Genomic DNA, 25,632 nt, shown 5'->3' on the forward strand with positions numbered 1-25,632 from the left:
TTGTTTAATGTTTTTTTAATGATCAAAAAGTTTACAGTACAATCAACTGAATATAACAGCCAGTAAGACTATTTAAAAAAAATTATAAAATGAAATGACATTCATGACTATATATATTTAATAGATTTACCTATCTCTCTGTCTTGTTTATCTGTCATAAGCTGCTTTTCCACCGTCAGGTTCTTATTGCTTAATTGTTCATTGCTTAATATGGTTTGGTTTTCCACTGTGGCACTGATAACAGAGCTCGTAATACAGATGTATCAGTCGTTGCCCTGGTAATGCAAGTATTTACATACAGTACGGTATGAGATGTAAATAGTGACTGTATTATGAAGGATGATCAGATATTTCTGTTTGCTTCACTCAAATAGCACGCTTGACCAGCAATAGAGAGAAACTACACACATTTTTGCCGTGCCAAACCGAGCTGAAGTGGAAACTGGAACCATTTCTTACGTTCTTAGAAACGTTCAGCCTTACGGTGGAAAAGCAGCTATAGATTATCCAGTAAATATAACAAATATGCCCCCTGTGATATTAAGGCACCTCTGCGTTTTATCTTTAATAAAATAAATCACATATGTTTAAACATTATGAGCCTGATTTGGTAATCAGGGAAAACTGGCATGAGATCGCAATCCCATAAATGCACTAATAGGAATGTAATGTTCTGCGTGTGGTTTACAGAAAATAAGCAAATTAAAGAACACAGATGCATCCAGATAATTTCCATAATGACCAAAGCAATCCACCAAGAGCAGAGTAAATTAGCAACTATTGTGTCATGTCAAGTGTAAAACGGGATAAAACCACTGAAAGTTACTTTTAAAAATAATGCATTACAATATTGCGTTACTTAGGGTGTATTCACACCCGTCTTGTTTGGTTCGATTGAATCGAACTCAAGTTCGTTTCCCCCCTTTGGTGCGGATCTTTTGGGCAGGTGTGAATACAGCAATTGCACTCAGGTGCGGACCAAACAACCGCTTCCAAATGAACTCTGGTATGGTTGAATGGATCAACCAATGAATGGATGACCTTAAGCACACGTGTGGTTTTCTTTACAATTTCTGGTTCGCTTTCTAAAAGAGCAGTGTGAAAGCGAACTGCACCAAACAAAAAAAAAAAAAACCAACAACATTGTATTTGGTCCAGACCAAAGCAAGTGAACTAGCGGACTTTTCTGGTGTGAATACACCACCCTTAGTTATTTTTTATGGAAAGTAATGCATTACATTACTTTTTCTCATCTGAGCTTGGCTTGCTTGTTTGTTTTTAATATTAAATTTTATTTTTGTATATGTAAAAGGCTGAAGGAAATGTAAATTCAACATTTGAAAAATGGGAAAACAATGTAACTGCATCACTTATTTGAAAAAGTAACTGATATTTTCTTGTAAGTTAAAAAGTAATGCATTACTTTACTAGTTACTTGAAAAAAGTAATCTTATTACGTAACTTGCATTACCCCCAACACTGCTGATCTATAATAGAGATTATTACATATAGATCAGTGGTTAAAACATGCTTTTTGGGCATTAAATAATGGCACAAATATAGTAAATCGATTTGCGCAAATTACGTCACATGATTAATTTAAATACTCTCCGAAATTTTGCGTTTTAAAGAGAAACTCCTACAAATGCATATACAATAAGGTCAGCCGCAAAAATAACTGTCCACGCCTTTTCATCACTCAGTTTTCACTGCATGTCTCTAGTAAATCTTGACAGTACTTTTTTTAAAATGCCTAAAGAGGGTTTGTACTGTGCTGTTAGTAAATCTGACCCTAGATTTGATGCGGCATAAGATTTCATAAATGTATCTTTTTAGTACTTGATACTTAAGTGCTGAGTGGTGTGTTAATCTAGTGAGAATACACCGTATAAACAGAGTGTTTTTGGAGGTAGATGATTAACTGGAAAAGATTTAAAGAGAAAGAAACATGAATCATTTTTCTTAGTATAATGAGAAAGTTACATAAACCTACAGAATTCAGATTCATTTTGTATTTGTAACTGATGTGAAAAATGGAAGCTAGATGTTTTCTCTAGTGAGAAGATACTCAAACTCTTTGATCAGGCCCTTGAAGTCCACTCTGTTTTCTGGGGCATGACTCCAGCACCTGAGCATCTGACTGTACACCTGCAGCCACAGACACATGTCTATTGAACAATCTGCCCGTAATATAATATAATATAGAAAAGAGATATCTCACCATTTCAGGGCACGAGTCTGGACGTGGCATCCTCCAGCCTTTCTCAAGAGCGTCTACCAGCCTGGCCATGGTCATCTGCCCTTGAGACCTGCCAATCGTCTGCAGGAATACCTACCAGAGAAACATACAAGAACAGGAATTGGAGTCACTGTGATTATAATCCCTGATGTATTCAATTTCAGGTCTGTAATGCTCACCTGTGGAGGGCTGTTATCACGGTCACAGTAGGTCATGATTTCATGGAGAGTGACCCCAAATGACCAAACATCAGATGCCTTATAGAACTTCCGATTAATCAGACATTCTGGAGCATACCTACACAGACAGAGGACATGACTGTAGTTTAGCTGGACCTTCAGTGGACATGTGTGCATATATACAGTGAAACTAAAGACATTAAAACACTTGTTAAACACATGCTTTAAAAAAAAAAAAACAGGTATTGTCTGCAGTATGAATAAAGTCAATATGAGTCAGTATGAGTTTTTAATGTTTAAAATAACGGTTTTCTATTTCCTTATATTTAAAAATATAATTTATTCCTGTGATGCAAAGCTGATTTTTCAGGATCATTACTCCAGTCTTCAGTGTCCCGTAGTATAAAGGTGCGTAAGCTGGAATGAGTGCTGCTTTACCAGTACACAGGACTGTCCTGTTCTTCGGTCACTTTGTAATATTCCTCGTCATCTTTGATGCTCTTAGTTAGGCCAAAGTCCCCGATCTTTACAAGTGATTCATTCTCCACTAAGATGTTTCTCGCTGCCAGATCCCTGTGGATGTAGTTTTCAGATCCCAGGTACTCCATACCCTGACACAAACACAATATTTATACTGATTTATACCATAAGATGGCAGTTATAGTGATTGTGATCGCTAAAGTTGTGCAATCTAAAAAAGCATTTGGAAACTTAAGTAACAAATAAAAATATCTGAATATAAGTGAAAATGGGTGAAGCTATCTGTATCTATATATGTTTAGCTATCTGTTGTATTGGCTACATTACCTGACATATCTGAAGAGCATAATGCAGCAGTCTCTTCTTATCGATGTTGGATTTGTTACGGGGCAGGTATTCTTTCAGACTGCCAGAGGGCAAATACTCCATAATGAGTCTGATGTTCGTTCCTCCTGAGTGACACACATTCACCCCAAGCAATAATACAGTAAGTACATATACATGGGCTATATATTCATTTGTAACTAAGGTACTGTAGATAGTCTTATTTATGAAGTTGAAAGCCACCAAGATCAGAAACCAATGTAAATACTGTGTGTAAACAGGGTCTTTGTGTTTGTAGCTGAGCTCATGACTTGCCTTCGTCATTGCAGATGCCTTTGTATTTGACGATGTTTTCATGGTAGAGGTTTCTGATGGTGCTGATCTCTCTCCTCAGGTTGCTGCTCTCATTTTCCGTTTTCAGAGATTTGACAGCCACCAGCTCACCTGTCTGATCTCCCTTAGGATCATACAGACACAGTTCCACCGTCCCAAAGTTTCCCTGGACAAGATTGATAAAGAACAATTTCAAGCAGATAATGAATCAAGAACACATTAATCCAAGGGGATTATGGGATTTAGGAGAGATGAGAGGAAATGCAGGGATCTCATTGTGAATGAATCAAGTGTGAGACTGCTTTAACTTGGTCCAGATTTCCAATTATAATCAATAGTTCGAAATTCTGATGGAATTTGTACCGTATTCCCATTGAAATCTGTATAAAATCTATAATATACAATCTCTGTAAATTGGTTTTGTTGTACTGGGTTTACAGTTAATCATAATAGTCCTTTTGGGAACAATACTTTTGTTAAATAAAACTAAAACAAAAATCAATTAAAAACTATTTTTGTTCATATAAATCTGAAATAAACAAAAAATTGTATATTACATAAAATTAAATTATGCATAGTCAAGTACTAAAATTACTTAATTTAAACTGTAAAAAAACAAAAATAAACTACTAAACCTAAAAATAAATAAAATAAAAAATAATAAAAAAAATAATAATATTAGAATAACACTGATTGGGAATGAAAATGTCTTGTAAAAAAATCGATGTTATACGAATTCTATAAAAATATTTCCAAATACTTCCAGTACTTTCCAATACAATCCAGTAGAAATCATGTAGCCTACATGTTTCTTTATTTGACTAGGGATGAGTAACAGTACATGACAATCATAAACCTGGAAAAGTCCAGTACCTCTCCAAGTTTTCGTATTTTCTTGAGAAATCTTCTCTTGAAATCTGTAGGATCAGTCTCCTGTGGAGGAATTGCCTCCATAAGGTGAAGCTCTGTAGATCAAATAAAAAATAAATTCAGTAATGCACACAAATACAACCATAAAGGTTACTTTAAACCGTATTTTAACATTTAAATATTTCCATTTTTTAATAAGAGTAATAAGAATGAGATTTGTAAATGAAGTTTGTAAATGTGCTTAAATGTCTTCTTTCTTTTTTTAGGGTGAAATATTTACATTTTTTGATGTACTTGATGACAAAAGGTTTATTTTTTTTTTTATCTATTGCATAACGAAGAGGTAAAGACTACTAGTGTTAGTGATGGTCGTGTGATATTATGTGACAGATACCCTTCTCGTGCCGCTCTTTGATGCGGCCCAGCTCTCTCACTATGGCTCTGAAGAACGGTCTCTTCTTGGGGTCATAGTTCATGCACTGCGTGATCAGATCAGCCAGTTCACTGATGCTGGGAGTGACCAGAGTACCGTACACATCGTAGAATCGCTCTTTCTGCACACACAGATGGTAGATTCAAAGTGTTATAGTCAGGAACAAAAGACAATAATTCCAATAAAACTACTGCTTTGGACAAGTATAAATGTAGAGTCATCTTAGAAGAGTCCGGCACCTCTGAGAGTTTCTTTTCACGCAGAGGCACCTCGCCATTGTAGCAGATCTCCCATAGCGTGGTCCCAAACCCCCACTTGTCTGTGGCAATGCTCAGCGCTTTGGGGTTTTTAACACACTCCGGGGCGATCCAGGGGATCCTATCAATACACTCTGAGCACAGACACAATCAGGAGCGTTAATAGTGCAAAATGGACTCTCAGAAACTGTCATTTAGTCAAAATACATTACACTGATGATTATTTAACCCTTACAATGCATTCGCGTCTGTTTTGACCTGGGCTGCATTTCCCAAAAGGATCGTAAGCTTAAGTACATCGCAGACCCATTGAAACCAATGGCGCTACGATCAACTTAGGCTTACAAGGCTTTTGGGAAACGCAGCCCTGGAAGAGATACATAAAAAGAAAAAATTCGTTTTTAGTAGGGACCCTCAAAATACAAATTTTTTTTACAATTATTTTTTAAAAGATATAACCATTTAGATAAAATGTTATACGTTCGACTCTTTTTGGACCCAGGTATGTATGGAGTACCAATAGGTGTCAAAAATACTTTTGTAAAATGATCTATGAAGTTATATTAGTGTCACAAGGCTTTTGTAAGAGATATTTAGCCTGTTCCCCATATCTCACACACTTTTGGGTCTAACCTTTGCTGAAAAATATGAATATATTTGCCTATTGACAAACCATTGGAGCATGCAAAACTGATCACTTTTTTTTCATCTGAAAGTGAATGTTTATGCAAGTAAAATGAATTTATTGTGTCCGGAAACATTTCAGAGTAGTATTTGCTGTTTACATTCACATTACATTCATTCTAATGGGGGTTAAAACTGGTTATTATCAGATCAGAATTATCAGATGTTCTTTTGATCGTGACATACAATGATTTATCATGAATACTGAAATAGTTTTAATTTCACTATAGTTTATAGTATTAATCATAATTTCACGTGTAATTTGAAATTCAAAAGAATTTCTACATTTTTTAATTAATAAAAATGCAGTAATTACACAGTATTAACATGGTAACATTCAAAACTAACATTTTTTCACATTCACTCAATATTGAGAAGTTGTTGATTGGTTCTAAAAATAAAAAAACTTTTAAGTTATGACTGTTTTATAAAATCACCATTCTTCGGGGTCCAAGTGGACCCAAAATGCAAAAATAGTATACAGATTTTCAATGCATTATGGGGGTTTGTTAATATATTTGATTAAATGTTAAATAGATGTTATTAAATCAGGGTTTCTACAGATATGAACCAGTGAAATTTAAGACTTAAGACCTTTTTAATACCACCTTATATGAAATACATATATGTAATATTTAATGTGTTTACTGTAAAAAGAAAATTCATCGCTGTCATAAATGATATTTTTTACTACGATACACAGTGAACTTTTCATATCAGCAGACAATATTCCACACAAAATATCCCCACAAAACTACCACATTTTTGGTGGTGTAAACAATTATACTGAAGCAATATTTTCATCCGTGTTCTATCAGCTTTTACATACTTAAATCTGCATTTAAATGTATGTATCACCTTTCATGTCAAATTATTTCAATTTATCAATAAATTGTAATAATGTTAGCAGTCAGATTAAATCATTTACACTGCAAAATTACAACGGCAATAAATAATGTTATGAGATTAACGTTTTAAACACGTTTATGAATATACAAATAAGAAATGTTGGGGGGGAAATGCATCCTTTTCAAAATACTAAACCCCCAGTAGGTGGCGGTAATTCACTTAATGAGTGAGTCATTGAGTCATTCATTCAACTCAACTGATTCCTTCAAAACGCTGAATCATTCAGTAACAAAACACTGCTGAGTGTTGCTTGGAGAACGTGCTATAACTTCTGCTGTGATCCTTGTTTGAAACTAACTTAACTACTTGACTAACTAACTTTAATTGTTTATTGAACTAAAATCAATGTAACATTTGCAATCGTGAGAATATTCAGCAAAATAGCTCCCTTGGTATGTTACTGAACTATATCATGTTATAAATAAACTACATATTTTGATTTTTTATCTCAGTGTGTTTCTTCTGAGTTTCTTTATGTGTGCTGTTATGCTTGCTCATTTGTTTTGAAGTCTCTCGCAAAGAGACAGGCAGCCCGACCTTGATACCAGAAATACCATTCCATTATCAATCGCTGTTTACGCTGACTGTATTAAATCCATAAGTATCATTCTTTCGTTTCGATGCTTAACTGGTTATTTGTTTGTCACTTAAGTCTAAATAGACAAAATAGACAATAAAATGTATGTTGTAAGGCTATACAGAGGCTCTCTGGATGAGTGTGAATGAGCATGTGTTACCCGTTTGGCTGAGAACAGCAATGGAAAGTCCAGGATCACTCAGTTTAATGAAAGGACCACTTTCTCCTTCCAGACCATCCAGCTTCAACAGAACATTTTTAGCGCAGACATAGCCATGGACAAGCTTCTTATCCTCCTGAAAGAGAGAAAATAAGACAGTAATTCTCAAACATCCCATTAAAGAGTTCTGAATCATATATTTACATTATAAGTATATTTACTTTATAATACTTTATGAGTAAAGCATGATATCAAATTATCCCCAGGAAAATTAATACTTGATGATTGGCGCATGTTATTGTTGTGATATATGAATAACATGAATCGTGGTATGAGTTGCAATCGTAAAATGTCAAATAACTTTGGGGTGATGGGTCATAGGGCTTTCAATTACTGAATTCATGACAAATGCAACAATCTTAATAATGCATGTTTGTCACATAGAGAAGCACTTGACAGTAAAGCATTGATTTTGAGCTAGACTGCTGGAAAGTTACTGCTAATAAATTCTGTCATCATTTCCTCACCCTCATGTCGTTCCAAATGACTTTCTTCTGTTGAACACAAAAGAAGATTTTGTAGAATGTTACCAAACCATTTTGGTTTCTACTGTATGGACAAAGAATTCTTGAATTTCTCAAATTATGTTCCACAGAAGAAAAGAAATTCATACAGGTTTGGAAGGACATGATGTTGAGTAAATGATGACAATTAAAATTTTGTGTAAATCTCCCTTCAAGATCTTTATTATTTGTAAATAAGAAGCACCTAATTTATATAAGAATTTTTTAAAGATATTTATAAGATATTTATCTTTAATCAGGCCCTTACTGAATTAACATTTTACTTAAATTGGATTTTACCGATAGCTAGGTTGGACCACACTGGCCGATACCGATTAATCAACCCATAGTTTTCAAACTGGATACTGAAAGAAAGCTAGTGCTTTACTATTTAAAAAAAAAAAAAAAAAGCAGTAACAGTACTGAACCATACATTGTAAATGAATAAAAACATTAATATTATTTACTATATTGATCATTAAAGTTATTTCATAGTTTGCTAATGTTAAAAGAAGAAACTTAAATTTAAAAAATGTAGCGTATTAGTTGCTAATAGTGAATGTTGAAATGAACACACTTTAACAAGGAACAATACTTCTACAGTTTTCATTAATGCTACGAATGGACTCCTATTGTTAAGTGTTACCATTTAATTTCAATAATCATGCTTAAAGATGGCCATCTTTAAATATCTACACAAGGCCATAGCATTAAAATTACATACATATGGTTATTGTATGTGTACTCACACACTTCTATTTTTTAACACTTGATAATTATCTAATAAAAAAACACACTGGGGAAAAAAAGCACAGCGCTGCGTCTAGGAGAACTCAGAGGTATCACACACACACACACACACACACACACACCAGATGCTTTACGTTCAATTCAAGTGGTGGTCTAAAACAATTTATTTAATTACCAAACGGACATAAGTTTGCTTCAAAAATGAAAAATGTGGCATAAATGAGTTTGAAGTTCGTTGTTTAAAAAAAACAGAGCAAGGGGAAAGAGAAATCGCGATCTAGTACAGCTCTCTATATGAAGCATACAGACTTTATTACAGCCACAGAAAGACAAACGTTTTGCTGAAAAATGCACAGGGTGAAGTCATTATGTACATTCACAATGATTTGGGACAAATATAATGTAATTTAATAGAAAACTATGTGAATGGCCTCTGTTCCGCGGCAGGCTTATCTGTCGGCTGTATTTAAATGCGAGTCTGGAGTTTCCCGCTCTGTGCAGCGTGCAGTGTCACGTGTCAAAATAAACAACACGTGCTGTCAGTGATTTCCACCTCTAGAGGCCGCTCTCATACTGTATAATGCCAGCGGACCCTTCTCAGCCACTCCAGCAATGGTTGCAAACTGGAAAACTATCGGCATGGATTTTGCCGATAACCGATAGTTGCGGTAATCAACTATCGGTGCCGATTAATCGGCAAAACCGATGAATCGGTCGACCTCTACTGATGATACTCAGCTATATATATATCTCAACAAGACCAGATCAAACTTCTAAATTATCTAAGCTAACAGAATGTGTTAAAAATGTAAAAGATTGGATGACCAATAATTTTCCCCTATTAAATTCAGATAAGACAGAGATATTACTTATTGGACCAAAAAACAGTACACAGAATCTCTTGGATTACAATTTGCAACTAGACGGATGTACTGTTACTTCCTCTACAGTCAAAAATCTGGGTGTTATATTAGACAGCAACTTGTCTTTTGAAAATCATATTTCCAATGTTACAAAAACAGCATTCTTCCATCTTAGAAACATTGCCAAGCTACAAAACATGTTACCTGTTTCCGATGCAGAAAAGCTAATTCATGCATTCATGACCTCTAGACTGAACTATTGTAATGCACTGCTAGCTGGTTGTCCTGCATCTTCAATAAACAAGCTACAGGTAGTTCAAAATGCAGCGGCTAGAGTCCTTACCAGGTCAAGAAAATATGATCATATTACCCCAATTTTACAGTCTCTGCACTGGCTACCTATTAAGTTCCGTATCAGTTAGAAAATATTATTACTTGCCTATAAAGCCCTAAATGGTTTAGCTCCTGCGTACCTAACAAGTCTTCTACCACGCTACAATCCAACCCGCTCCCTAAGGTCGCAAAACTCTGGACTTTTGGTAGTACCTAGGATAGCAAAGTCCACTAAAGCAGGTAGAGCTTTTTTTACATTTGGCTCCCAAACTCTGGAATAGCCTTCCTGATAACGTTCGGGGTTCAGACACACTCTCTCTGTTTAAATCTAGATTAAAGACATCTCTTTAGCCAAGCATTCACATAATGCATCATATAATCTTGTACTGCAGTTGTATCTGATCAAACGCACATTATTATTTAGCTTGGGTTGAACAAATAATTTTTGCTTGGATGGAACAGCAGCTACGTCTCTATTTGTTTCTATGTTTCTGCATAACTAAGTTAAGTTACCATACTCGAAATGGTGCTCTGCATTTAACCCATCCAAGTGCACACACACACACACACACACACACACACACACACACACACACACACACACACACACACACACACACACACACACAGTGAACACACACACACGGAGCAGTGGGCAGCCTTGCACCCGGGGAGCAATTAGGGGTTCGGTGCCTTGCTCAAGGGCACCTTAGTCATGGTATCGAAGGTGGAGAGAGTGCTGTTCATTCACAATCCCCACCTTCAATTCCTGCCGGCGCGAGAATCAAACCAGCAACCATCAGGTTACAGGCCCGACTCCCTAACCATTAGGCCACGACTACCCACGACTACCCCTAAACTAGAAATTATTCAGTCTGGATCCAACCTTTAAATGATCTGAGATGACCAAACACCTGAGAAGAGATGATTCCAACCCCTCAGAGGGGGTGATGCCAACCCCACATACAGAATTACCAAATTTTGCCATTAGTTAAATATATTAAGTTTCGACAATATATAAATATATTCTAGAAACTTAATTTCCTGTAAAGCTGCTTTGCAACGATTTGTATCGTCAAATAAACTTGAATTAAATTGTATTATGGTTAAGTAATACTTAACACTGATTCAGAACTAAAATGTGTTCTTAAATATCTATGTTCAATGAATATTTAAGATGATCACACCTTAATTAAATACACATTTTATATCAAGTCATAAAATCACTGACCCAGAAGTTGTAAATATTTCACAAAATGTAAACAAGGGTGAAATAAGGTCAAGATCAAACTTAAATATTGTACCAAATAACTGAGGACACTGGAAAGTTGCTCCGCAACTTGGAACTTCCAGGAGGGCGTGAGTTCAGAGCGATGATTTCTCATGAACATATCCAGAGGGCCGTGCTGAACAAACTCCTCCACCATAATGACTGACAGAACAACAATGAGACATGAGGTCATCTACAGTCACATGTCAACTATTCCTTTAACTGTACAAATAAGTATTGTTGCATTTTTGGCTGGTGGAGCGGGCACACTTACTGTCCATGCTGTGCATGCATACGCCATACATCAGAACCATGTTTTTATGTGAAATCTGCTGCATTACACTGACTGTGTCCAGGAAGGCCTAAAAGCAGTAGAGCAGGATTTGTGAAAGCAATTAACAGTAGAGTTATCTACCTACTGTATGTATCAATAGATGTGGTGCCACTTACAGAAATGTGTCCTGCTGCCAGCATCTTCAGAACCACATCCACCTCCTCATGGCCTGACGAACCTTCAACATCCTCATTTCTCAACTTCAGCTTCCCAGAATAGATGTTTGTGCAGGTGCCTTGGCCCAGGTGCTTCTCCTGTTTTATAAATAACAGTTTCAATACATTGCTTTCCATTTATAGGCTCCAGATAATTTTATTATTATTATTATCTATATATGACCTTGCTGGAATATACAACTTAAACTGTAACACAATAACTGATCTAAGTTGCTTGACCATCTTGGACCTGGTCTAACTGTCACGGTTGTGTGGAGTGGAAGGACGCAGGAGACAGCAGGTGAAGTAAATGATCAATCGTTTTAATAAATCAACTGGTACACAACATAAAATGAGTGAACAGACAAAGACTAAGGGAGAACTCAGGACTTATAAACACATAGAACGTAATCAGGAGAACAGAAACAGGTGAGGAGTAATCAAGGAATAATCAAATTGACTTGACAAGAACAGGAAAATAACCAAATAAGGAAACTCAGGAAGGACAGGGGAAAAACAAAGAACAACGAGTCCAGAACCCTGACACTAACCAGCTTCAAGACATTTTCTTGATTAGTATTTTTTAGCAAAAACATCTAAACATCATTTAAACCACTTAATAAAACAACAAATAATACATTTTACATTCATTTTTCATTTTAAAGATTAATCTCATTAAAATCGTCTAGATTTATGCCTAGGGCAACTAATAAAATAGTTGTTGTTAGTGTTGTTTTTGACCCCTGTTATCTTCTATTGTAATAAATAAGCTTATATGACACCAAAGTTTTAACATTTCAGTTTTACAATTCTCAATTCCAATTTCAATACCACAGCAAAAACTACTAGTCCACCAAATATAAAAATCAAACACTATTAAAGACAAAGCTTTAGACCAGGGGTGTCAAACTCAATTCCTGGAGGGCCACAGCCCTGCAGAGTTTAGCTCCAGCCCTAATTAAACACACCTGATCCAGTTAATCAAGTCCTTCAGGCTCAATTGAAAACTACATGGTTTGGGTGTTGAGTTTGACACCCCTACTTTAGACTGTTAGGTTTGTAGGTGTTCAAGCACAAATACAGAGTTCTGGCATGAAACTCTAGATGGCGCAGTCTGATAGGTCTAACTCAATCTGACCTTAAGACATCATTACCACATGGCACAGCTGATTGGTTCTCTCCTGTATCGGTAGCCAATGAGCTCTCTGCTCAACATTCAAATATATGACTAGTGCTTGTTGTAGCAATTTCGCAGCATGCTTCAGAAACCCTCCACCTTCCCCAGCTCCACCTGTATAGATCTGCTACGAGGTGATTCATATATGCTATAGGGGGTTATTTCATGCATGTTATATTTGCAGCAGCAGTACTTCCTACATGCTCACAGCAGCATGTTGTGGATGTATTGGCAGTAGCAAGTCTCTGTACTTGCTCTGCCACAGCAGCAGCAGCTGCAGCGTATCAGATCTATTCCGCCAAGACCAAATACATTAACATTGTCATGTACATTACCATGCCAATCCCTCCGAGAGTTGTCATGACAGAAATATCAGTGAAATATAGATTAGTCATTGTTGAAGCTATAAAAGTGAGTGGCCCAAATGTCTTTCAGACTTTCACACTGGCCCCGGGCCATCAGGCAGTCCTTATTGTCAAGCCCTGATTCCTAAAACATTTTTAAAGGTGTGACATAGGAGTCTGAGGTCCTTTTGACTTTTTATCTTGTAATTCTATTTTTTTTTTCTTAGTTTATTTCCCACAATTCTGATTTTCTTTCTCGCTGTTTTCTTAAACTTTCTTGAAAGTTAGAATCATGAGATATAATTTAGAATATAATCGCAATTATGAAAAAAGTCAGAACTTCAAGATATAAAAACAAAATTGTGACTTCACAATTTTAAAGTTTATATTTCACAATTTAAACTTTTTTTTCTCTGAATCCTGTGATCACATCACACAGCTCACCATGGAATAATTTTCTCCAAATTGTGAATTTTTATCTCACAATTCTGACCTTTTTTCTTGCAGTTTTCTCAGTTTTTTTCTCACAAGTCAACATTGTGACTCAGATTTGCATGATAAAAAGTCATAATTACATCTTTATTTTTCTTTTTTATTCTGTGGTAGAATCATAAAAAAAACAATACTATTTAAAAAATATTTGAAAACAGCTGGTTAAACCTGGTAAATCTTCTGTTGCTGATAGTTATTTTTGGATACAAGATTTTAGCAGTGCAGCATAAAGGTTGTTCGATCAGCTAACACCAGCTTACTCCAGCTAGAAACCAATGACTTCATTCCAAACCACAGATCCCTGTTTAGGTTGGATCATCCAGCAGGATGCACCAGGAAATAACTTCTCACTATAGAGAAATTTGCTTGTTTTCTATGAAACAGGTTTGACTTATTCACATCATGCATATAAGCAAACAGTTTTTAAATGTCCAACCTGGGTAATGTCATTTCTGAGGATCCTATGGATAACTGCATTATTGAAGGAAGAGTGTGTCAATGCTGAATCGTTCCTGGTCACCATCACAAGGTTGGATTGCTCTGTGAAGCAGTAAATGGAAGATTATTCATTTTCTGACATCTTTTAAGACAAAGATGATTTTAGTACAATAATAATCTAACATCCCTAGCAAAAAAAGTAATATTTAAAATACACATTTCATACTAAGTATAGTTCAAATCTAGTAACATATTTACTCGAGATGTACTGATATAAAAATTATAATTTATTTTTATTTTTATTATGCAAGTAAAGAATGTGACAATGTTTACATGTACCAAAAACATAACCCCATGGGCCAAACATATTTAACATATTTAACACATAAGAGAGAGAGAAAAAACAAAAACACTAAGTTTAGAAGGTGACAATATTTACATGTGCCAAAATGTAGAAACACTAGGACAAACAAACATACATACTGATGGCCAACATTACAAGTCCCTTCTGATTAACTCCTGTATTTGCATTCATATGTCTATGAGCATGCATATGTGTGTGTGTGTGTGTGTGTGTGTGTGTGTGTGTGTGTGTGTGCATGTCATTGTGTCTCTAGGGTTGGGGAAGGAAGCATACAACTGAAATAGTATCATAATAGATTGATAACAGATATAAGTAGTGTAAAAAAATAAATAAACAAATAAAGACAGATAATAATAATAATAATAATAATAATTGTTATTAGCAACAATAACCATAATAATATTAATCATAATAGGGATGCACCGGTACCGATACTGGTATCGGGCCCGATACTGAGCTCCTGTACTTGTACTCGTACTAGTTAAAATGCCCTGATACCAAGCGCCGATACCTCACAGCATGTGATAAGTGCCATATTCAGACAAAGAAACAGGACAACATGCAGCAGAATGGAGTTATTAGAGATTAAGGATGTCTACGAAGCAGATGTATGCAATGAATAATGTTAAACATTCAGTATTAATGCCTTTATAGCTGATGTGTGCGAACTGAAAAGCAAAGCGCTGGGTGGATTGAGCGGGCGCCGGCGCAGATGCACGAGCTTGTCGAGTGAATATACTTTTCTCACAGACATCACTGGAACGTTTGTAGTTCGGTCGGATATCTCAAAAACAAGTAAGCAAAACAATGCACAAGTTACTTAACGGTAGGGAGGGAGAGAGAGATAGAGCATGCGCGCACTTCTGTGATCTTTATTGATGTTCGCTCACATAGCATGCATCACTTGGATTAAAACTGAATCGTAAATATAAGACAATTTATAGGGGCATTCACTATAAAATAAATAATTTATTTTCAACCTTAAGCATACATGACTTTCTGGCGAAAGTGAAACTAGCAGCCTGTGTGAAATGCGCTAGGCTGTACTTTCCCTCTCATTCTGCACCAGTACAAATACTGCGCGCGTTGTGCATGTTTTGCTTGCTTCATGAGTGTTTCTGCATTAGAAAGAAAAGCAAAGAAAAACGCGACTTCTATTTCTGAAAATATCACAGTTAGGAGATTTATAACGAGTGGTTCCCTGCATTATTACAGCAAAACGCGTGATTTTAGCAACCCCAAATCAATTGAATTAAAGATGATGTACCATAGAGCAAAAAAAATAAAAATGAACAGTGAAAGTAACAAAAACTTGTAAAATACATTTTAATGTGCATAATTAAGTGTGAAAATAACCGAAGGATATACAGTCAAACCAAAAATTATTCAGAGACCAAATATAATTTTTGATATTTTTTAGTGGGTGCAGGACACTATAGTTCATTTATGTAAGTGAGGATAGCAAAATAAAGTAAACTGTGACATATTATATCCAAACATTCTTCATACAGTGGACTATCAATAAAATTAATACAAATTTGGAACCAAAAATTATTCAGACCGAGTCTGGGAAAAAAAAACTGAAGTTCAGGTTTGCATGAACCTGGTCGACAGCATGCCCAGGAGACTACAGGCTGTCATTAAGGCTAAGGGTTGCCTGACAAAGTATTGATAGTTGTGTAAATATTGTCATACTAACAGCTGTCTGAATAATTTTGGTTGACTGTAATCCATCACATACCTTTCTATCAAAGTTATCTGATATTATCAAGCTGAATTTGTTCTGACACAGTTTAACTCTGAGTTCTTGTCATATTTTACTACCATAAACTACAGTGAATAAACTGTGATAATGTGAGAAGTGTTGAAGGTGTCTGAATAAATTTTGGTTTACATTTACATTTAATCATTTAGCGGACGCTTTTATCCAAAGCGATGTACAATATGAGAACAATAGAAGCAATCAGACCATCGAGAGTGCAGCAGTATCCAAGTGCCATGACAAGTCTCAGTTAGCCCAGCACAGTACATGTAGCTAGAGTTTTTTTTATTTTATTTTTTTAAATAGATAGAATAGGTTAGTATTAGTTGGTCAGGTTTGACTGTATCTATTTGATAAATTAAGTTAACCAACTAACATTATACATACTCTTTTGGTTTCTGTACCCAATATTTAAAAAATTTACAAAGGCAATGAAAATATCGGTATTGGTACTCGGTATCGACAAGTACCAAAAATAAAAGTATCGGTATCGGGCGAGTACTGGAAAAAGTGGTATCGGTGCATCCCTAAATCATAATGATAATGATGATAATAATAATAATACTAATGTCATCAAAACTGGGAAAGGGTGGAGGACAATGAAGAGGGCAAGTAAAAATAATAATATTAGTATTGAATTATAAATTAATAAATATTTAGCAATGGGGGGGGGGGAACTTAATTCCCCAGCCCATGTCACACCCCAACGGTGGTGCCAGGGAAGGATGCTGCTGAGCAACAGGGCCCAAAGACACCCCCCCATCTCCCCAAACATCAGCCATCCCCAGCCACTACCTACATGCCACACTTATATATCTATTTATTTATTATCTAATTAATTATGTTTTTAATGTGTAGATGTGTATATGTCACAGCTAGTTTATGATGCATTAAAAAAAAAAAAAAAAAAAAATTATAATTAAACTTTGTTTAGAGTACTACTTGTGCACAATGCACATTTCTCAATATTCTTAATATTAAGCTTGATGACGGTCAGTGGACCGAAACGTCACTTTTTTGTAATAAATTTCTATATTTAGCATGGAGTGATAGTGTGCGGGATCATCATTTTTTATTGATTGGATTCCACTTTGTTGTTGGAGTTTTTTTCTTACGCACCTATCAACTTCTCAGGTGTGCTGAGTTTGTGTTGATTTAATATTAAGCTTAAAATGTGTTTTAATGATGAGGATTGTATGATCTTTGAATAATATCGGTCCAAAATGCAGCAGCTAGAGTTCTTACTAGAACCAGGAAGTATGACCATATTAGCCCGGTTCTGTCAACACTGCACTGGCTCCCTATCAAACATCGTATACATTTTAAGATCTTGCTAATTATTACCTATAAGGCCCTGAATGGTTTGGCACCTCAGTACTTGAGCGAATGGTTTAGCTCCTCAGTTGCTTATCGCATTATGGTCCTCCACGTCCACTACGTTCTCAAAACTCTGGCCATTTGATAATACCTAGAATATCAAAATCAACTGCGGGCAGCAGAACCTTTTCCTATTTAGCGCCAAAACTCTGGAACAATCTAATATTCGAATCCGTTAAAGGATTGTTAGGCTGCATTAATTAGGTCAACCAGACCCAGGAACACTTCCCAAAATACTTGTTACATCGTAAGAAGAATGGCATCTACACTAATATTAGTCTGTTTCTTTCTTATTCCGAGATCACAGTATCCATCCAATCCAGGCCGTATCCAGATCAGATGGTGGATCAGCACCTAGAGACGACCTCTACAGCCCTGAACGTCAGCGGAGACGAGGACAACTAGATGAGCCCCAGAGATTGATCCCCAGTGGAGACCCGGTCTCCTAGACGGCCATCGGGACAAGACCACAGGAACCAGACGAGTCCTTTACACAATCTGACATGGCTGCGGTTGGAATTGAACTGCTGCTTTGTCTGGCCAGAGGAGAACTGGCCCCCGACTGAGCCTGGTTTCTCCCAAGGTTTCTTTTCTCCATTCTGTCACCGATGGAGTTTTGGTTCCTTGCCGCTGTCGCCTCTGCCTTGCTTATTAGGGGACACTTAGGGTGTTTTCACACCTAGTTCGTTTAACCCTTTCAAAAGCTCTCAGAGCGGTTCAGCGTGTATATGTGAACAAACCATGTGATCTCAGACCCCCCTAAAAGGACCCAAAAGCGAACCGTACTCAGACCACCTCCGGAGGTGGTCCGAGTACGGTTCGTTTGTGGGTCCGTTTGTGGTTCAATATCTTCATGATATGCGAAAGCAATGAGATCCCAGCCCGCTTCGCATTTCGTTTCGACATGTGTACCTGGAGGCTTGCCATCTGGGACAAAATCCGTCGAAGTGGAGAGTCTGCGGAAATAAAGGATTCGTGCCCCTTCTACGAAGATTTGGATGAAATTTTGGGTGCAAGCGCTTGTGCTTGCCCCACAAATGTTGTCGAAGGTGGAAGTGTGGCAAGCAGCAGCAGTTGTTGATAGTGTTGGAAGAAAAATTTCTTTTTAGTTGCTATCCTCTTCCTTTTCTATTTTTTCAGATGCATTCCTTTAGTTCTGCTTTGTCTAACTCCTTCTCTGTTTGTCATTTGCCTCAAAATGTGCCACATCCATGTGATGACAACATGTGAAGATGCCATTTTAATACCCAAAATCCACTGCTGCAAAGAAAGCTGGGCTCTGAGTTCTTATAAAGTTGTGGTGTGAACAAAAAAAGAACTTTTGAGTCTTTTGAGTCCACTACATTGTGAACACCAAAAGGACTGAGGTCACTTTCGGCTGGTTCCATTTCTGGTTCACTTTAAGTGAACTGGGTTTGGTTCTCTTAAAACGAACTATATGTGAAAACACCCTTATTTTCCAGCGATATCGTCTACATGATTGCACAGATACTATTTAAACTGTACTGAGCTGGACGATGACATCACTGAATTCAATAATGAAATGCCTTTAACTGAAAATTGAGCGTTTAATCTTGTCATTTTACATTATTGACACTATTTTCCTATTCTGATATTGGAAAGTTGCTTTGACACAATCTGTATTGTTAAAAGCGCTATATAAATAAAGGTGACTTGACTTGACTTTTAAGTGTACCTAAAGTATACTTGCAATAGTTCCACTTTTTTACTGCACAATTAAATATACTTCGGTATATCTTGCACTACTTCTGCACAATTAAAGTGCATTATGCACAAAATTAGTTGATCCAATTTAGCAGACTTTCAGTATACCAGTTTAGTATATTGAAAGTACAATTTATATATTATAAATTATATTTATACTATATAAATTGGGTATATTTATTATGCACATAAATATGCGAATGTATTTGTAGTATACTAAATGTGAAAAAAATGTGTTTGTAATATACTTAACATGAAAAAATAAGTATTTCAAATAGATTTTTGTATATTTATTTTTCACTAGGGATACAACGGAAATTACAAATAAAACATCTTAACTATCATAACTTTGCATGCCAATTGATTTGATTATACTAGTATTTCCTACAGGATTCATTTTTATCCTGTTGTTCCCTACATGCTGTACATAATCATGCCACACAGAATAAATGTAAAAATCTATTGCAGTTTGAAACTAAAATTAAATTATTTCATTAAGAAGACACAGATTACAAACTGCTAGCTATCTATATTAGAAATATCACTGTTGGTCCAGTACCTTTGGGTTGGGGTGGACAGCCACGCTCAAGTCTTAAGCTGATGTGCTCAGTTGTGAGACACTGGCTGCACAGGTGGTTCGTCAGCTCTCTCAGAGTGGGCTTCATAATATCTGTCCCAGTCAAGAGGTAGCCCTGTGCGCTCGCCTCAATCTGGAAGTTCTTGAAGGTTTTAATGATGCTGCCATGACAATCCCTCTAGAATAAAAAGGTCAGTTTTGATTTGCGTTACTTACTCTGTGTGAAACATAGAAAAATGTCAATATCCTAATTTTACACAAACATATTTACATATAATGTCTGTTTGTTTATTTTGCATTTGCTTGACATACTGAACTTTTACTGAGGTCTCTTTCCAAAAGCAGCATATACAATAATAAAGCGAGTACCTCATTGCATATGACAGTCAGGAGAACATGATCGAAGTCGTGAGTGCTCCAGCGCAGCAGATACATGCCCTCCTTATGACCTTCCAGCTTGAGTTTATGGATGGCATATTCAGTACTGAGGGGTACAAAAGAGATACCATTACATCAGCTGTCCAAAGACATTCTTTTCTGTCATTTGGTGATTGTACATTCACAAAAACATGCTGAACAAATTAAATAGGGCTACAGAATGTTGTATGAATTAAGGGATGAATTCAAGTTGAATTATTACACCACCACTGAAAAGTTTGGAGTTTTTGAAAGTCTTTTATGCTCACCAAGGCTACATTTATACAGTAAATATAGTAAAAACAGTAATATTGTATGAAATATTATTACAATTTAAAATAATTGTTTTCTATTTTAATATATTGAAAATTTGTATTTATTCCTTTGATGGCAAAGCTGACTTTTCAGCATCATTACTCCAGTCTTCAGTGCCACACGATCCTTCAGAAATATTATGCTGATTTGCTGCTCAAGAAACATGTCTGTTTATAGTAATATATTCAGGATTATTTGATTAAAAAAAAAACTGCATTTATTTGAAATCGAAATCTTCGTCAACATTATAAATGTCTTTAATGTCACTAAATGTATTAATTTCTTTAAAGAAAATTTTGAAATCTTACTGACCCTGCAATTTTGAACAGTAGTGTATAAAAAATATAAATAGCATACTCAAAATTAGGTTAGCCTCACATCGTTCCAAATCTGCATGACTTTCTGCCATAGCTTACAAATCTCATTCACATTTGCATATTTGAGGGATAAGTTAGCACTAGATGATGGCAAAAGTAATCAATACAGGGGAAAAAAAGAAGATAATTTACATTTTGAGTTGACAATTCCATATTGTCTGATTAAATCCAATATTGGCTGTTACAGTGAATAAAATAAGCTAATATACTGTACTGTGGGACAACAAACAATATAATGGCATTATATAATGCAACCTTAGCACATTCAACATTGATAACCACCGCTTACTGGTGGCCATTGCTGAATAGAAAAGAGCAGGGACCAGTTGCATAAACACTGCCGTTGTGTCTTGTGAACTAGTATGACTTATAAAGTAGTATGACTACAAGTTATTATGGGGCTAATTAGCCTCTCTTTTCGGTATCAAATTAGATTAAGCTACATTTTTATGTAGCTGAATTCAATTAAGTTATTGTTAACTTGTAAGCCTAGTCTTAGCAGTTTATGTAGCCACAACCAGCATGAATATTTATTAAAACATTTCCTTTTGTGTTCCGCAGAAATAAGTCAGTCATACAGGGTTTGGAACAATAAGAGTTCATTATCATTTCTGGAGGAACTATTTATATGTTTAAGCATGATGAGTACATGTACTAACTTGATTGGACCATGGCAGCCCTCTTGTACGTTCCTTTGCAGTGAGACGGGAGCCACATCCCTGCAGAGGAAATGATGCGCATCTACTGTGAGCCTAAAGTATCCATCTACCAGACTAGCAAAGGACAGCGCCTCCTCATGGGATGCCAGCTTCAGCTCCTGAAGAAGATCACAAACATAAAACTGGGTTTAAGAAAAGTTCTGATTTTCCCTAAATGAACCAAACCGATCGCAGATCTCACGGTAAGCCTCACCATGTTTTTGTTGTCCTGTTTGTGTATGGTAACCACAGAGTATTTGATGAGAAGATGCGTTATCTCATTAAAGTCTGAGAAGAGTGTCCATTTGTCCTCTCCTGCATCATTTGATGCTACTTTACTCAGTTTCTTACTGTCTCTCTTTGATTTACGTCTCTCCTGATTGGCCCACGGATCTGAACTGGCCTTAAAAAAATAAATACGTGACATTAAAAAAACTGTAGAATTAGAAACAAATAGAAATATTGAACTCTGAACAGAAGTGTGAAACATCAGCACATACATTACCATTCAGAAATCTGGGGTCAAGTTTATTTGTGTGTTTGTTTTAAAGATTAATAATTTTATACATCAAGTTATTTGGGTTATTTTGGGCTACTTTTTTAATGTACTGCGGCCGCTCAAAGTGTATATAGACAAATAAAAATGAATATAGATCCTTTTACTAATGTGTATTATACTTGGAATGTATCCCTGACAACTTAAGAACTGAGAGGCGGTTGTAACATCAAACAACGTGAGTTTCAGCAGAGCATACATGGCTTTTACGCAGCAGAAATAAACATGACAACAGCCACTATAGATTATATTAGATGTATGTGATTTTCTTGAGATGAAAGTGTACATCTGAAATGCTAATTTGTGCAGTGATATAAAAGGCTGTAAATAGCATATTTTAACAACAGTAAAGGACCAAATTCCACATGTGATCGTAAAAGGAAGTTATTACAAACACTCGATGGTGGTTTGAAGTGAGTTCTGAGTAAAAGTGTACTATCAATCTCATAAATTGTCTTATGTAGCATGATGCTAATATTAGCTCTAATGCAGCTGCAGAACAGGTCCAATTCTTCTTCATAATGCATTTTGTCATAATACTTCATGTAAGGTCGCAAGAAAATGTTTTGTTGTATTTATTTAGAAATATTTTTGATATATATATTAAAATAGAAAACTTAATTTATATATTGCAATAATATCACAATATTACTTTTTTCCTGTATTTTTATCAAATAAATGCAGCCTTGTTGAACAAAGAAACTTCTTTCAAAAACATTTTGAACTTTTGAATTGCAGTGTAACTCATTACGTACTATTAGTACTATGGCTATTATTCTTACTACTGCCTTCTTACCTCGGTGGGGACTTTACACCAGTGAATGCCAGAGGTGCCAGACACCAGGATCTTGTAATGAACACCAGCAGTCCTGCTAGAGTCTGTGATAATTTGCTCATTGTCATGTATGATGAGGGAAGTGGGTTTAAACACCTCCTGGCCAAAGTGTTTCGTTAGAGTCTCTAAAGTGGACATATATTTGACCTTCAAGTCATGGGTTTTGATCTTGTTGCCTTGCACAGTGTTCCTGGTGAATTCCTCAAGGAACACTTTAAAGACGTTGGCGATGCGCAGACGTGTGAGAATGTTCCTGTGACGTATGGACTTGTACAGGGCCTTGGGGATGTAATTCTTGTACCTGACAAAGATAAAGTGAAACAGAGAAAATTACAGGGAGTTTAATAGTTTTATAATTACTCATTATTGGTGGATTTGTTTCTCAGATCACACTGGGGTGAAATCAGAGGGGACTGAAGGCAAAAATTCAACCTTACACCTGTAAACTCCATCTCAGTGACAACAGCCCCATTAATGAATCATTATGTAAAACATAATCAGAAATCAAACAGCATTCAATCATAAGGATACACATTTCCAACAATACTGAGCAAATACTGAGTTTACATGGTCATGTACTGTATATCAAAATAAGGGCAGTTAATGTATTTTTTATTTACATTTTTTGAAAAATAATGGTTTTACAATTAACACATGCAATTATTTTCATTATATGTTTGTTGGGAATATAATTCACTTTTACTTTTTTCATCAGTGTTTCATTTTTTTCCAGGTTTTATTTTTTTTCATTTTGTTTTAGACATCCTTTGCTTGCTTGTTTAATGTTTTAATTTAATGTTTATTTTATCTGTCATGTATTGTCTTTATTTAATATTTATTATATTAAAATAAAATGTTATTATTAATTTATTCATTTTCCTTTACTTATTTAATTATCATTTGGGGGGGATTTTATTATATATATATACACACACACACACATACTTACATATATATACACACACACAACAATACATAACAATATAAATACAGAAAAAAAAAACTTTCAACAAAAAGCAAAAAAAAACCCTAAAAACTAAAAGTGTGTGTGTGATTGTTCTCCACTGGCAGCAGCCTGAGAATCAAAACTCACCCACAAAAAAATAAATATATGAAATATAAAGAAAAAATAATATAATAAACTTTTTATTTAAAAAAATCATTCTATAGTTTCAGTCATGAAAAATAATTTTTTAAAACTAAAAAAAAAGTCTCAAAATACAAAGCAAATAAATTAAGAAATGCTCTTACTCAAATTCACTGACAGGAAGATTTTTTTCAATGGCATCATGGGTGATGGCCATCACTGCCATACCCAAACACTCATTTTCTATCTGCTGGACATCATTCACATCACGAGCGCTACGCAGCTGTGCCAGATCACTCTGAAAGTCACACTGACTCTGCAAAACACAAAAACACACAAACAAATGATCAGCCACAACTTTCTTGAACGGCATGTCTTTTAAAAGCAGGCATTGTTTTTGTCACCGTACCTGTGCGTAGAGGTACATTAGTGAAACTACATCCAGAACAGCCGTTCCTGTAGACCCCGTCCCTCGCTTCAGACTGTGTCTGGACACTGGAGGAGATGTCTTGAGAGGAGATGTCCCATGCCAGTTTGTAAAATAGAATCTGCCCCACGAATGTCATTACAAAGTAAATATCTAACATCCTTTAAAATATCACACAAAACAGGATAGAAAAACTAAAAGAGAAGTACAAGAATACCTCATGCGATAGTAAAGCTTCAATCTCGTAGTCTCATCAATAGTGAATGAGTGATTGGGTGGATACCAGATCTTGCTAAATTCATCATAAAGAGCGAACAAACTGCTACACATTGGAGATATACCTGTAATACCGAGACATTATTAGGTCTGTGATGATTACAGTGTTTATTTTGTGGAATAGTTGAAAAACCTACCCAACTTCTTGGCAGCTTCAACACACAGCTCCTCTGCCGTGAAACTTCCTGAGAGACGAATGATCTGATGTGTCTCCGGCAGGTAAAAATGTATCTCGAGACCCTGTAATATCACCGAGGCCATGGCTACTTCTTCTTTTTCAGCGCTTTATTAATGAGGTCCCGGCAAAATTCCATTCCAACAATTTCCTAAGTATAGTCAAATAAAATTCTGTCATCGTACATATAGTATAGAACGACATTTCCCTCTTTGAAATACAGTAAAAGCACAACACCTGGAGTCTTTACAGGCAGTTTAATAGAAACTGAAAGTTCGCAGAAGAGCTCAGTTCACGACTAATACTCATTAATGTGTTTGGAGTCTTACAGCGACATCGAATGAACTTATAAAACATAGAAATCATAGAAAAGAATTGTTTCTTACCGTCGAAAGATCATCAGGACGAGATTCGCTTCCGAAGAAACCGACGATGGCCAGTTCTGATAAATTACGTGAGCCATACACTGAATCTGATTGGCTGCTTGACGCTGACGTCAC

At 35.8% G+C, this 25,632-nt stretch overlaps 1 protein-coding gene across 1 annotated transcript; it reads right to left on the reverse strand.

Annotated features, from left to right (window-relative positions):
• LOC131554000 (tyrosine-protein kinase JAK1-like) lies at nucleotides 1-25,632 on the reverse strand. Its single transcript, XM_058798998.1, has 24 exons — nucleotides 25,519-25,632; nucleotides 25,095-25,283; nucleotides 24,899-25,022; nucleotides 24,664-24,802; nucleotides 24,419-24,570; nucleotides 23,129-23,468; nucleotides 21,991-22,179; nucleotides 21,738-21,895; nucleotides 20,339-20,453; nucleotides 19,952-20,147; nucleotides 14,163-14,266; nucleotides 11,675-11,812; nucleotides 11,499-11,586; nucleotides 11,259-11,386; nucleotides 7,446-7,581; nucleotides 5,098-5,249; nucleotides 4,820-4,979; nucleotides 4,429-4,520; nucleotides 3,538-3,721; nucleotides 3,226-3,350; nucleotides 2,857-3,029; nucleotides 2,419-2,536; nucleotides 2,222-2,332; nucleotides 1-2,148 (listed from the first exon to the last, which is right to left on the reverse strand). The coding sequence occupies exons 2-24, from the start codon at nucleotides 25,216-25,218 to the stop codon at nucleotides 2,041-2,043; spliced, it is 3,354 nt and encodes a 1,117-aa protein (XP_058654981.1). The 5' UTR covers nucleotides 25,219-25,283; nucleotides 25,519-25,632; the 3' UTR covers nucleotides 1-2,040.

This window comes from Onychostoma macrolepis, chromosome 02 (genome assembly GCF_012432095.1).
Source record: "Onychostoma macrolepis isolate SWU-2019 chromosome 02, ASM1243209v1, whole genome shotgun sequence".
Lineage (NCBI taxonomy): Eukaryota > Metazoa > Chordata > Actinopteri > Cypriniformes > Cyprinidae > Onychostoma > Onychostoma macrolepis.